Genomic DNA, 14831 nt, shown 5'->3' on the forward strand with positions numbered 1-14831 from the left:
ACACTAGCAGAACCTGAGGCAGAGGCACACGCCAAAGAGTTTGGGCAGTGATGGTGGGTTGGACAGATATTTTTACTTCCTCTGAACTTCCTCACTTCTCCAATCTGCCTTGTCATCTCCTTCAAGCCGGACTGAACCCCTCTGCTGCCATCTCATCCACCTTGGCTCTCTACTTTCATACTACTGCCCCATCTGGCTCCTCCACGTTTCACACAATGCTCAGCCTCTTCCCTCCTCCAGGCCTTTGCTGCCCTTCCTCCCTCCCACTTTTCCTTCTAGGTTTCCTGCTTTAGGATCCTCTCAGAGCTGTCAGTAGGACTGAGACCACTGCCTTAACTGGTGTTGCATCTCTCTCCCTCAGGACATTTCCAGCATGCAGACATCCAGCTGGTGGCAGGGCCTATGGCGCCAAGCTTGAGGAGGCACCAGGACCCAGATGTGCTTGTGATCCTAGGCAAGAGGCTGCTGAAGGACTCACCAAGGCTGCCACCCCACTGGGCTTCCTGCTGGCTGGTGAAGCACTCTCATGTACAGCAGCTGCTGGGCCACCCCTACATTGCCTATGTCCTGTGATGGCCCCTGAACCCCAGAGCAGGAGACCTGAGTTTTGGAGACCCAGAGGCCAGGGCATAGGGTGAGCCAGGAACAAAGCTCCGAGGACGTGGAAACACACAGGGACATGCACACTAACACATGCACTAAGTGACACACATACCAGAACACACACACAAAGACATGCAGATCTATGGACCTAGAGGCTTAGGGACTTCTACCTCCTCACAGTCCTTACTGTCTCCAGTCTCTACTCTTTTCAATCCATACTCCACAGCAGCCTTAGAAGTGACTTCCTTAAAACAAAAAACTGAAGCACCAGTCCTGCTCATGACCTCTGGCTCTGATGACATATTTAAAGTTCTTACAGTTCCCCTAGCAAACAATGCTCTCTCCCACCAATGGGCCTTTGCGTGTGCTTTTCCTTCTATGTGGGACTCCCTTCCTTGGCTTCATGCAGGTAAATTTTACATATTCTTCAAGTCTTAGTTGTCACTTCCTCTAGGAGGCCTTCCCTGACCCCTCCCATAGATTGAGTGTGGTCCCCTCCTGTTACCATAGCCCACCCCCACATTCCATTCAAGCTCACCTATCATACTATGTAGTAATCATCTATTTACTTGTCTGGATCCCTTACTGAGACTGTGAGCTCTTTGAGGGCAAGGACCTTTTCTGAATCATCTATGTATCCCTAGGGCCTAGCACATAGTAGGTGCTTAGTAAATATTTGCTGAATGAATGAACCAAAAAGGATCCCATGACACAGCAGTAGACACACACATATAATACTCACAACCAAAGGCACAGAATCACACACAGAAAGACAGCAACGAGGACACAGACATGGATGGGTAAATAGAGATAGAGACATGTGGAAACACAAGGGTCTCAAAATAAAGAGAATAGACATAAGAGCATGTAGACATACAAAGAGGGGGGCAGGAAGCCAGAGTGACAGTATCAGGGACATAAACCCAGAGAAACAGATGCCCACTTGCTGGGCTTCTGTATCCCCATTTTGAGGTGCTGTCCCTGTCACAAACAAAGAGGCAGGGAGACAAAAATGAGGTCACCCAGGGACAGGCACACAATGACTAATGTGAAGACACTGAGACATAACAGCATACAAGTGAAAAGATAAAGATTCACAGAGATCCAGACACAGGAGCAGAGGAGTCAAGACACACAGGACACAGAAGTAACCAGGGGGACATTGGTCAAAACCACAGTCCAAGATATCAAGGACAGAGAGGTAGAAACACATAGACATGATGACATGCAGACATGGGGTGGGGGATGAGAAGAGAACACAAAGATACAAGACCAGAGACCTATAAGGACATAGAAATAGAGATGTTACACAGATCCAGACTTGGTGACAAAGACCCAAGGACACACGCACATGCAGAAACACACTAAGAGTGAGACAGGAGCATAGACTTATATATTTAGAGATCCAGCGACAAAGACATGGGGATGCAGACACCTCAACAGTGACAAACACCACCCAAGAGATAAGTTTCAGACCAGGTAACAGAGATATAAGGACAGACAAAATAGAGGCCCAGGAATAATGGGGACATTGTGACACAATGACAGGGACACAGGAATTCAGAGACAGAAATCTTAGAACAAGTAGACATGGGGATGTGAACTCACAAACACAATCGTATGAATACAGGCTAGACATAGGGACAAAAACACAGGCACACTTCTGGAAGGATCAAGATAGGAATAAAGAAACCTAGACACAGAGAAACAGATATACAGAACATAAGCAAATGGGCAAAGACACAGAATCAAGATACACCTGGGTTATCCAGAAATAAAGACACACAAAAAGGCAATCAAGGCCACAGATGAATGGATGGGGACAGTGAATCAGACCCAAGGACACATAAATAGTGGGTCAAAAATAAAAAGACATGGATCCAGACACCAGACACAAACAGAGACAGGGACACAGACGTGGTGAGTCAGATCAAAAGCATACCAAGGACAGAGCAAGACGAAAAGAGGAACAGATACAGAGAGACACCCTGACAAACAGACCCATAGAAACAAGAACACAGTCATGGGAATCTAGAGAAAAAGATCAATGGACTAAGAAAGAGAGGCACTGAGGCACAGAGCAACTTAAGACACAGCAACATCAAGAAAATAATACAGAAACATTGGCAAAAGCTGGTGAAAATAAATGGAGAAGTAGGATAAATACAAAATCACAGACATGGAGAGCCAAGCCCCAGAGATGCATAGACTCAGAGACTCACCAAACAAGGGCACATAGAAGGAGGCATGTGCAGATTCATTAATAGACACTAGAACACAGAGGCTCAGAGAGAGACACCCAGACAGGAATATAGAGACTCCAGGACACACTTACACTGGATCACAAAAGTTCAGGGATATGCAAAACTTGGGGATGCACAAAGATAGGAACACACAGATACTGGAACACAGAGGCTCATGGGTGCCCTGACATGGAGATGAACAGACACTAGATCCTAGATCACATGCAAAGACTCAGGAACATGCAGACTCAAGGATGAACAATGACTCGAGGACACAATAAAGACTCAGAAAAGTGAAAAGATTCAGGAACATGTAAAGACTCAGGAACACAAAAAGGGATACACAAACAGGGACACATAAAACCTGGGACACACACACACACTGGGACACAAGGAAACTGGGGTATAGAGACCGAAGCACACAAAAACTGAAACTCAGAGACACACAGGAGCATGCTGAGACTGGAACACACGGACAATAGAATATAGATATTGAGGCACACAGACATAAGGACATATAAAAACATTGAGACACACAGACACTTTACCTCACAAACAGTGGAACAAGCAAACACTGGAATATACATACACTGAGGCACACTGACATTGGAACACACAGGAACTGGGACACATCCTGGGACATACAGTTATTGAGGCACATAGAGACACAGAACCACCATAGAACCACCACAGAACTGGATCAAACAGATGTTGTGACACATAAACACTGGGCTACAGGTACTGAAGTACACAAAAACACTGAAACTAAGAGACATATGCAACATGGAAACAGTCACTGGGGTATACAAACCATGGGACATATAAAAATTGAGGAACACAGATACCAGAACACTCACAGACATCAAGACACACAGACACTAGAACATACAGTTGTTAGGACATAAACAGATATTGGGACACCCAAGCATTAGAGTACAGAGAGGCTGTGATCTACAGATACTGGGAGTTATATATACACTGTGACACACAGTCATTTTGACACACAGACTGTTGCATAGTCAGTAGACAGAAACAGGGACTTATAGACATTGAGGTACATAGACACTGGGATACATAAACATTGAGACACACAGATACTTGGGTGTACAGACACTGGGACACAGCCCCTGAGACACATAGACACTTGGATGTACAGTCACTAGGATGTACAGTCACTAGGATGTACAGTCACTAGGGCACCTAGGCACTGGGAAACAAGGTACAGACACTGAGACAACCACTGGGACTTACAGACCCTGAGACACACAAACACTGACACATAGAGATGTTGTGGTACACACTGGAACATACAAACATTGGGGTCCTCAGAAACTAGGACATACAGACACCAGAAAACATACAGATACTGGCATATACAGTAGCAAACACTTAAACCTACAGATTCAAGGACACGCAAACACTAGGACATACAGACAGTGTGATATAGTCCCTAAGGCACACAAACACTGAAACTCAGACAGAATACAACATGCTGACATAGGGACACAGTCACTGAAACATGTAGACCCTGGGATATGCAGACTCAAACACACAGAAACTGGGGTACAGACACTAAGGCACACAAAACACTGAAATACATAGACACACTGCAACATGCTTACTCTGGAACACACAGTCACTTTGGAACACACAAACACTGGGACATACAGACATTGACAGACAATAGAACATATAGTCCATTGGGACTTGCATAGACACTAGGACACATAGACACTGAAACTTACAGACATGGGGATACACTGACACTGGGACGTACAGACATTCTTTCCACAGATATTAAAACACAGACACTAGTATGAAAACACTAGGGCACACAGACTGGGATAGAAACTGAGGCACACAGAAACACTGAAACTGAGCTATAAAACCAACATGCTGACACTATGACACACAGACACTGGGGGCACATGGACACTAATGCACTTATTTACAGAGATAGAGAAATTGGTATACATAGACATTGTGGTACATAGACAGAGACACATAGAACTTGAGACACATAGAAACTTTGATATACAGTGACATGGGGATATATATTCATTGAGACACTCAGACACTGGGAATGTAGATACTGGTGCATAGTCACTAGGATACTCAGACTCTGGGATATACAGGCAGTGGAACACATAGATATTGGTGCACACACACAAGGTACACAGACATTGGGACACACCAACACTGGGGCATTCACAGATTCTATGAAGCACAGACACCAGGAAACACAAGCATTGGGATACACAAACACTGAGGCATACAGATATGGGAACACACAGAAAGTAAGGCTCATAAACACTGGGATATACTGCCATCAGGAAATATACAACATTGGAACATACAGTAAATAGGATGCATAGACACTGGAAAGCAGGAGTTAGTACATACTGACAATAAGAACCACTGACTGGGACACAGAAACACAGGCACACTTGGTCAATGGGACACACAAAGACATTGTAACACAGAGACCCTGGGACACAGACACTGGGACCCAGAGACTAGGACAAACAGTCATTGGAACATACCTGGACCCTGCAACTCACAGACCCTAGGAAACACAGACATTGAGATATACAGCCACTGGGACATATTGAAACTGGAAACACAAAGGTTCTGAGATATACACAGATGCTAAGATAACATCACTGTTCAATATAGTCATTGGGACATGTACAGACACTGGGGCACAGAGACACTGGCATTTACACATAAGGGTAAATACCAACAGTGGGGACACGGTGCTGGGATATTCAAACACTGACCCCAAGACGCATAGACACTTGGGCATAGAGAAAAGCTATGACACACAGTCATTAGGACATACAAACACTGGAACACAGAGACACCAGGGCATAAAGACATTAGGACACACAGAAACTAAAACATTTGGACACAGTGTCGCTGGGATATACACAAACACTGTGACACTCAAAGTTTGAGACACAAAGACACTGGGATACACAAACAGTGGGAGACATAGGAATGGGACACAAAGGATCTGAAGGTGTTCTTGATGCCAGGCCTTGTAGGACTTTTACCATTGCTTTACCATTGACAAAGAGGAGAAAAGGAGAGACTAGGAGAGGGAGTGGTCTCATACTGAGCCTTGTGACAGGGGTAAGCATGAGAGTGATCTAGTGAGGAGAGTGGATGGCAGGGTAAAACGAGTGAAGTGGAAAGAGGGAGTGTGGATGAGAAATGTGAGTTTTCTTCCAGGGCCAGTAGAACCAGTGCAGCTTGGGGCAAGAGATGGTGTTTGAAGCCAGACTTGAGGAGCTTGGTCTGATAGGATGGGAGGAGAGGAGAGGGGAGAAGAGAATGCCTTTCTGAGGTGTTAGTGGGTGGGAATGCACAAACACAAAACTCTATCCTTGGTGCACATTCACACTCCTTTTTCTTAATTGAATATTTTAATATTTCATTAAAAATATTATATTAGTTTCAGATGTACAACATAGTGATTCAATATTTTTATAGATTTTACTCCATTAAAAGTTATTACAAAATAATGGTTATAATTCCTTGTTCTGTACAATATACCTTGTTGCTTATCTATTTTAAACATGGTAGTTTGTATCTCTTAATCCCATACCCCTAACTTGTCCCTCCCCAATTCCCTCTCCACACTGGTAACCACTAGTTTGTTTTCTATATCTATGAGTCTGTTTCTGTTTCACTATATACATTCATTTGTATTATTTTTTACATTCCACATATAAGTGATATCATATAGTATTTGTCATTCTCTGCCAGAGTTATTTCACTTAGCCTAATATTCTCTAGGTCCATCCATCCACAATATTGCAAATGACAGAATTACATTCTTTTTTATGGCTGAGTTATGTATATGTGTATGTATATATATATGCGCATATATATATATATATATATATATCTTCTTTATCCATTCATCTGTTGATGGACACTTAGGTTGCTTCCATATTTTGGCAATTATAAAATATGCTGTTATGAACATCGGGTACATGTATCTTTTGAATTAATATTTTTGTTTTTTCTAGATATATACCCAGGAGTGGAATTGTTGGATCATATGGTAGTCCTATTTTTAGTTTTTTGAGGAACCTCCATACTGTCTTCCAAAGTGGCTGCACCAATTTATATTCCCACCAACAGTGTACAAGCATTCCCTTTTCTCTACATCCTTGCCAACATTTGTTATTTGTTGACTTTTTGAAGATAGTCATTCTGACAGATGTGAGGTGATAATCTTGTTGTTGTTTTGATTTGCATTTCTCTAATAATTAGTGATATCGAGCATCTTTTTATGTGCCTATTGGCCATGCATATGTCTTCTTTGGAAAAATGTCTATTCAGGTCTTCTGCCCAGTTTTTAATTGGGTTGTTTGATTTTTTGATGTTGAGTTGTATGAGCTGTTTATATATTTTGGATATTAACCCCTTATTGGTCATATCATTTGCAAATATTTTCTCCCATTCAGTAGGTTGTCTTTTCATTTCATCAATGGGTTCCTTTGTTGTGCAAAAGCTTTTAAGTTTAATTAGGTCTTATTTCTTTAGTATTTTTAAATTTCATTTGCTGTAGGAGACAGATCCAAAAAAATATAGTTACAATTTATGTCAAAGGGTGTTCTGCCTATATTTTCTTCTAAGAGTTTTATGGTTTCAGGTCTTATGTTTAGGTATTTAATCCATTTTGAGTTTATTTTTCATATATGGTGTGATAAAATATTCTAATCTCATTCTTTTACATGTAGCTGTCCAGTTTTCCCAGTACTACTTATTGAACAGACTGTCTTTTCTCCGTTATATATCTTTTCTCCTCCTTTGTTGTATATTAATGGGCCATAAGTGTGTGGGTTTATTTCTACACTCTCTGTTCTGTTCCACTGACCTATGTGTCTGTACCATGTTGTTTTGACTACTGCAGCTTTGTGGTATAGTATGAAGTCAGGGAGTGTGATACCTCTAGCTTTGTTCTTTTTCCTCAGGGTTGCTTTGGCAATTCTGGGTCTTTCATGGTTCCATATAAATTTTAGGATTATTTGCTCTAGTTCTGTGAAAATTGTCGTGGGTAATTTGATAGGGATTGCATTAAATCTGTAGACTGCTTTGGGCAGTATGGCCATTTTAACAATGTTAATTCTTCCAATCCAAGAACATGGGATATTTTTCCATTTCTTTGTATCATCTTCAATTTCCTTTATCAATGTTTTATAGTTTTCAGAGTATAGGTCTTTTACTTCCTTGGTTAATTAATCTACCAGATAATAAGAATGCTAACTGAATTAGGGGAAAGAATAGATGAACACAGTGAGAATTTTTAAAAGTAACTCAAAAATATAGAAAAGAATCAGTCAGAACTGAAGAATACAATAACTGAAAGGAAAAACACACTACAAGGAATAAACAGCAGACTAGGTGATACAGCAAAATGCATAAGTTATCTGAGAGATAGAATATTGGAAATCAACCAATCAGAACAGCAAAAAGAAAAAAGTTTTAATGATAACAATTTAAGGGATATTTGGGATAACATCAAGCATACCAATATTCACCTTATACGGGTTCCAGAAGGAGAAGAGAGAGAAGGGAGTTGAAATTTTATTGAATGAAATCATGGGTGAAAACTTCCCAACCTGAAGAAGGAAACAGATATCCAAGTACAGGGAACACAGAGGGTCTCAATCAAGAGGAACTCAAACAGACCCACACCAAGACATATCATAATTAATACGGTAAAAGTTAAATATAAAGAGAGAATTATAAAGGCAGCAAGAGAAAAACAAAGCATTATATACAAGGGAACACCCACAAGACTATTAGTTGATTTTTTGGCAGATATTTTGTAGGTCAGAAGGGAGTGACATAATATATTCAAAGAGTTGAAAAGGAAAAATCTGCAACCTAGGATACTCTACCCAGCAATATTTTCATTTAGAATTGAACAATAGATAAAGAAGTTCTCAGACAAGCAAAACCTAAAGAGTTCATCAATATTAAACCCACCCTAAATAAATGTTCAAGGGTCTTCTCTAAGTGGAAAAGAAAAGACTATAACAAGAAGTAAGAATTTATAGGAAAGGAAAAATCCCAATAGTAAAGGCAAGTATATAGTAGGGACTGAGTTTCACCATTTAAATAAGCTACTATGAAGATTAAAAGATTTAAAAAATTGTAAAGCAGTTATAACTACAATAAACAGTTAAGGGATAAACATGAAGATGTAAAATGTGACATCAGAAACAAAAAATGTGGGGGTGGGGGATAAAAAGTGTACATATTTCAGAATGTGTTTGAACTTAAATGACTGCCAGTTTTAGAAAAGTACATATAGTTATAGGTTAACATACGTGAACACCCTGGTAACCACAAGTCAAAAACCTACAATAGATACACAGACACTAAAAAGAAAGGAACGCAAATACTGCTAAAGAAAATCATCAAACCAAAAAGGAAGAAATTAACAGAGAATAACTACAAAAACAACTGAAAAACAAGTAATAAAATGGCAGTGTGTTTCTTTCAATAATCACATTATATATCAGTGGAATAAATGATCCAATCAAAAGACTTAGGGTCAAATACCATATGCTAACACACATATATGGAATTTAAGAAAAAAAATATCATGAAGAACCTAGGGGTAAGGCAGGAATAAAGACGCAGACCTCCTAGAGAACGGACTTGAGGTTATGGGGAGGGAGAAGGGTGAGCTGTGACAGGGCGAGAGAGAGTCATGGACATATACACACTAACAAACGTAGTAAGGTAGATAGCTAGTGGGAAGCAGCCGCATGGCACAGGGATATTGGCTCGGTGCTTTGTGACAGCCTGGAGGGGTGGGATAGGGAGGGTGGGAGGGAGGGAGATGCAAGAGGGAAGAGATATGGGAATATATGTATATGTATAACTGATTCACTTTGTTATAAAGCAGAAACTAACACACCATTGTAAAGCAATTGTACCCCAATAAAGATGTTAAAAAAAAAAGACCTAGGGTGCTGATTGAATAAAAAACAAGACCTATCTGTATGCTGCCTACAGGAGACTCACTTCAGAGCTAAAGACACACAGACTGAAAGTTAACAGATAGAAAAAGACATTTTATGTAAAAAGAAAAGACAAGAAAGGGAAGGTAACAATACTCATATCAGACAAAATAGAATTTATAACAAAGTCTAAAACAAAAGAAAAAAGAGGACATTATATAATGATAAAGGGATCAGTACAAGAAGAGGATATTGCACTCATTAACATAAACACACTGAAAACAGGAGCACCTAAATATACAAAGCAAACACTAACAGACATAAAGGGAGAAATTGACAATAATACAATGATAGTAGGCAACTTTAACACCCTAGTTACATCAGTGAACATATCATCTGGAACTGAAAATTAATAAGGCAAAAGTAGTGTTGATTCACAGAAAGACAGACAAGATGAAAAGGCAGAGGGCTATGTACCAGATGAAGGAATAAGATAAAACCCCAGAAAAACAACTAAATGAAGTGGAGATAGACAACCTTCCAGAAAAAGAATTCAGAATAATGATAGTGAAGATGATCCAGGACCTCGGAAAAAGAATGGAGGCAAAGATCGAGAAGATGCAAGAAATGTTTAACAAACACCTAGAGGAATTAAAGAAAAAACAAACAGAGGCGAACAATAAAATAACTGAAATGGAAACAACACTAGAAGGAATCAAGAGCAGAATAACTGAGGCAGAAGGAAAGATAAGTGACCTGGAAGACAGAATGTGGAATTCACTGCTGTGGAACACAATAAAGAAAAAAGAGTGAAAGAAATGAAGACAGCCTAAGAGACTTCTGGGACAAGATTAAATGCAACAACATTCACATTATAGGGCTCCCAGAAGGAGAAGAGAAAGAGAAAGGACCAGAGAAAATATTTCAAGAGATTATAGTCAAAAACTTCCCTAACATGGGAGAGAAAATAGCCACCCGAGTTCAGGCAGGGCAGCAAGTCCCACACAGAATAAACCAAAGAGAAACACACCAAGACACATAGTAATCAAATTGGCAAAAATTAAAGACAAAGATAAATTATTGAAAGCAGCAAGGGAAAAATGACAAATAACATACAAGGGAACTCCCATAGGTTAACAGCTGATTTCTCAGCAGAAACTCTACAAGCCAGAAGGGACTGGCATGATATACATAAAGTGATGAAAGGGAAGAACCTACAACCAAGATTACTCTACCCGGCAAGGATCTCATTTAGATTCTACGGAGAAATCATAAGCTTGACAGACAAGCAAAAGCTAACAGAATTCAGCACCACCAAACTAGGTGTACAACAAATGCTAAAGGAACTTCTCTAAGTGAGAAACATGAGAGAAGAAAAGGAACAACAAAAACAAATCCAAAACGATTAAGAAAATGGTCATAGGATCATACATATCGATAATTATTTTTTAACATCTTTATTGGAGTATAATTGCTTTACAATGGTGTGTTAGTTTCTGCTTTATAACAAAGTGAATCAGTTATACATATACATATGTTCCGATATCTCTTCCTTCTTGTGTCTCCCTCCCTCCCACCCTCCCTATCCCACCACTCTAGGTGGTCACAAACCACCTAGCTGACCTCCCTGTGCTATGCAGCTGCTTCCCACTAGCTATCTATTTTACGTTTGGTAGTGTATATATGTCCATGCCACTCTCTCACTTTGTCACAGCTTACCCTTCCCCCTCCCCATATCCTCAACTCTATTCTCTAGTAGGTCTGTGTCTTTATTCCCGTCTTACCCCTAGGTTCTTCATGACCTTTTTTTTTTCTTAGATTCCATATATATGTGTTAGCATACGGTATTTGTTTTTCTCTTTCTGACTTACTTCACTCTGTATGACAGACTCTAGGTCCATCCACCTCACTATAAAGAACTCAATTTCGTTTCCCTTTATGGCTGAGTAATATTCCATTGTATACATGCATGACATCTTCTTTATCCATTCATCTGTTGATGGACACTTAGGTTGTTTCCATGTCCTGGCTATTCTAAAGAGAGCTGCAATGAACATATTGGTACATGACTCCTTTTGAATTATGCTTTACCTTAAACATGAATGGATTAAATGCTCCAACCAAAAGACACAGGCTAGCTGAATGGATACAAAAACAAGACCCATATGTATGATGTCTAAAAGACACCAACTTCAGACCTATGAACACATACAGATTGAAAGTGAGGGGATGGAAAAAGATATTCCATGCAAATGGAAATCTAAAGAAAGCTGGAGTAGCAATATTCATAACAGATAAAATAGACTTTAAAATAAAGAATGTTACAAGAGACAAGGAAAGACACTACATAATGATCAAGAGATCAATCCAAGAAGAAGATATAAAAATTATAAATATGTATATGCCCCCAACATAGGAGCACCTCAATACATAAGGCAACTGCCAACAGCTATAAAAGAGGAAATCGACAGTAACACAATAACAGTGGGGGACTTTAACACCTCACTTACACCAATGGATAGACATCAAAAATGAAAATAAATAAGGAAACAGAAGCTTTAAATGACACAGTAGACCAGATAGACTTAATTGATATTTAAAGGACATTCCATCCAAAAACAGCAAATTACACTTTCTTCTCAAGTGTGCATGGAACATTCTCCACTATAGATCATTACTTGGGTCATAAATCAAGCCTCAGAAAATTTAAGAATATTGAAGTCATACCAAGCATCTTTTCTGACCACAATGCTATGAGATTACAAATGAATTAAAGGGGAAAAAACGTAAAAAACACAAACACATGGAGGCTAGACAATACGTTACTAAATTACCAAGAGATCACTGAAGAAATCAAAGAGGAAATCAAAAAATACCTACAGACGAATGACAATGAAAACAGAACAATCCAAAACCTATAGTTCTAAGAGAGAAGTTTATAGCTATACAACCCTACCTCATGAAACAAGAAAAATCTCAAATAAACAATCTACCTTACACCTAAGGGAACTAGAGAAAGAAGAACAAACAAACCCAAAGTTAGCAGAGGGAAAGAAATCATAAAGAGCAGAGCAGAAATAAATGAAATAGAAACAAAGAAAACAATAGCAAAGATCAATAAAACTAAAAGCTGGTTCCTTGAGAAGATAAACAAAATTAATAAACCATTAACAGTCTCATCAAGAAAAAGAGGGAGAGGACTCAAATCAATAAAATTAGAAATGAAAAAGGAGAAGTTAAAACAGACACCACAGAAATAAAAAGCTTCCTAAGAGACTACTACAAGCAACTGTATGCCAATAAAATGGACTACCTGGAAGAAATGGACAAATTCTTAGAAAGATATAACCTTCCAAGACTGAACCAGGAAGAAACAGAAAATATCAACAGCCCAATCACAAGAAATGAAATTGAAACTGTGATTAAAAATCTTCCAACAAACAAAAGTCCAGGACCAGATGGCTTCACAGGTGAATCTTATCAAACATTTAGAGAAGAGCTAACACCCATCCTCCTCAAAGTCTTCCAAAAAATTGCAGAATAAGGAACACTCCCAAACTCAATCTATGAGGCCACCATCACCCTGATACTAAAACCAGACAAAGATATTACAAAAAAAGAAAATTACAGACCAATATCACTGATGAATATAGATGCAAAAATCCTCAACAAAATACTAGCAAACAGAATCCAACAACACAGTAAAAGGACCATACACCATGAGCAAGTAGGTTTTATCCCAGGGATGCAAGGAGTCTTCAGTATACGCAAATCAATCAATGTGATACATCATATTAACAAATTGAAGAATAAAATCCATATGATCATCTCAACAGATGCAGAAAAAGCTTTGACAAAATGCAACACACATTTATGATAAAGACTCTCCAGAAAACTGGCATAGAGGAAACCTACCTCAACATAATAAAGGCCATATACGACAAACCCACAGCAAACATCTTTCTCAATGGTGAAAAACTGAAAGCATTTCCTCTAGATCAGGAACAAGACAAGGATGTGCACTCTCACCAGTATTATTCAACATAGTCTTGGAAGTCCTAGCCACGGCAATCAGAGAAGAAAAAGAAATAAAAGGAATCCAAATTGGAAAAGAAGAATTAAAACTCTCACTGTTTGCAGATGACACGATACTATACATAGAGAATCCTAAAAATGTCACCAGAAAACTACTAGAGTTAATCAATGAATTTGGTAAAGTGTCAGGATACAAAATGAATGCACAGAAATCTCTTGCATTTCTGTACACTAATGATGAAAAATCTGAAGGAGAAATTAAGGAAACACTCCTATTTACCATTGCAACAAAAAGAATAAAATACCTAGGAATAAACCTACCAAGGAAGACAAAAGACCTGTATGCAGAAAACTATAAGACACTGATGAAAGAAATTAAAGATGATACCAACAGATGGAGAGATATACCATGTTCTTGGATTGAAAGAATCAATATTGTGAAAATGACTATACTACCCAAAACAATGCAATCCCTACCAAATTATCAATGGCATTTTTTAAAGAACTAGAACAAAAAATCTTGAAATATGTATGGAGATAAAAAATACCCCAATTAGCCAAAGCAGTCTTGATGGAAAAAAACTGGGCTGGAGGAATCTGATTCCCTGACTTCAGACTATATTACAAAGCTATAGTAACCAAGACAATATGGTACTGGCACAAAAACAGAAACATAGATCAATAACAAGATAGAAAGTCCAGAGATAAACCCACACACCTATGGTCAACTAATCTATGACAAAGGAGGCAAGGATATACATTGGGGAAAAGACTGTCTCTTCAATAACTGGTGCTGGGAAAACTGGACAGCTACATTTAAAAGAATGAAATTAGAACACTCCCTAACACCATATACAGAAATAAACTCAAAATGGATTAGAGACCAAAATGTAAGTCCAGACACTATACAACTCTTAGAGGAAAACATAGGAACAACACTCTTTGACATAAATCAGAGCAA

The 14831-nt window shown here is 39.0% G+C and overlaps 1 protein-coding gene across 1 annotated transcript in view; it reads left to right on the plus strand.

Annotated features, from left to right (window-relative positions):
• Nucleotides 1-573, plus strand: part of ITIH6 (inter-alpha-trypsin inhibitor heavy chain family member 6) — a 32723-nt gene extending 32150 nt beyond the window's left edge. Inside the window, 1 exon segment of the mRNA XM_060002053.1 lies at nucleotides 362-573. Coding sequence (XP_059858036.1) covers nucleotides 362-573 — 212 coding nt within the window.
• Nucleotides 574-14831: the final 14258 nt, after the last annotated feature.

Source organism: Delphinus delphis, chromosome X, assembly GCF_949987515.2.
Source record: "Delphinus delphis chromosome X, mDelDel1.2, whole genome shotgun sequence".
In the NCBI taxonomy this organism is placed as follows: Eukaryota; Metazoa; Chordata; class Mammalia; order Artiodactyla; family Delphinidae; genus Delphinus; species Delphinus delphis.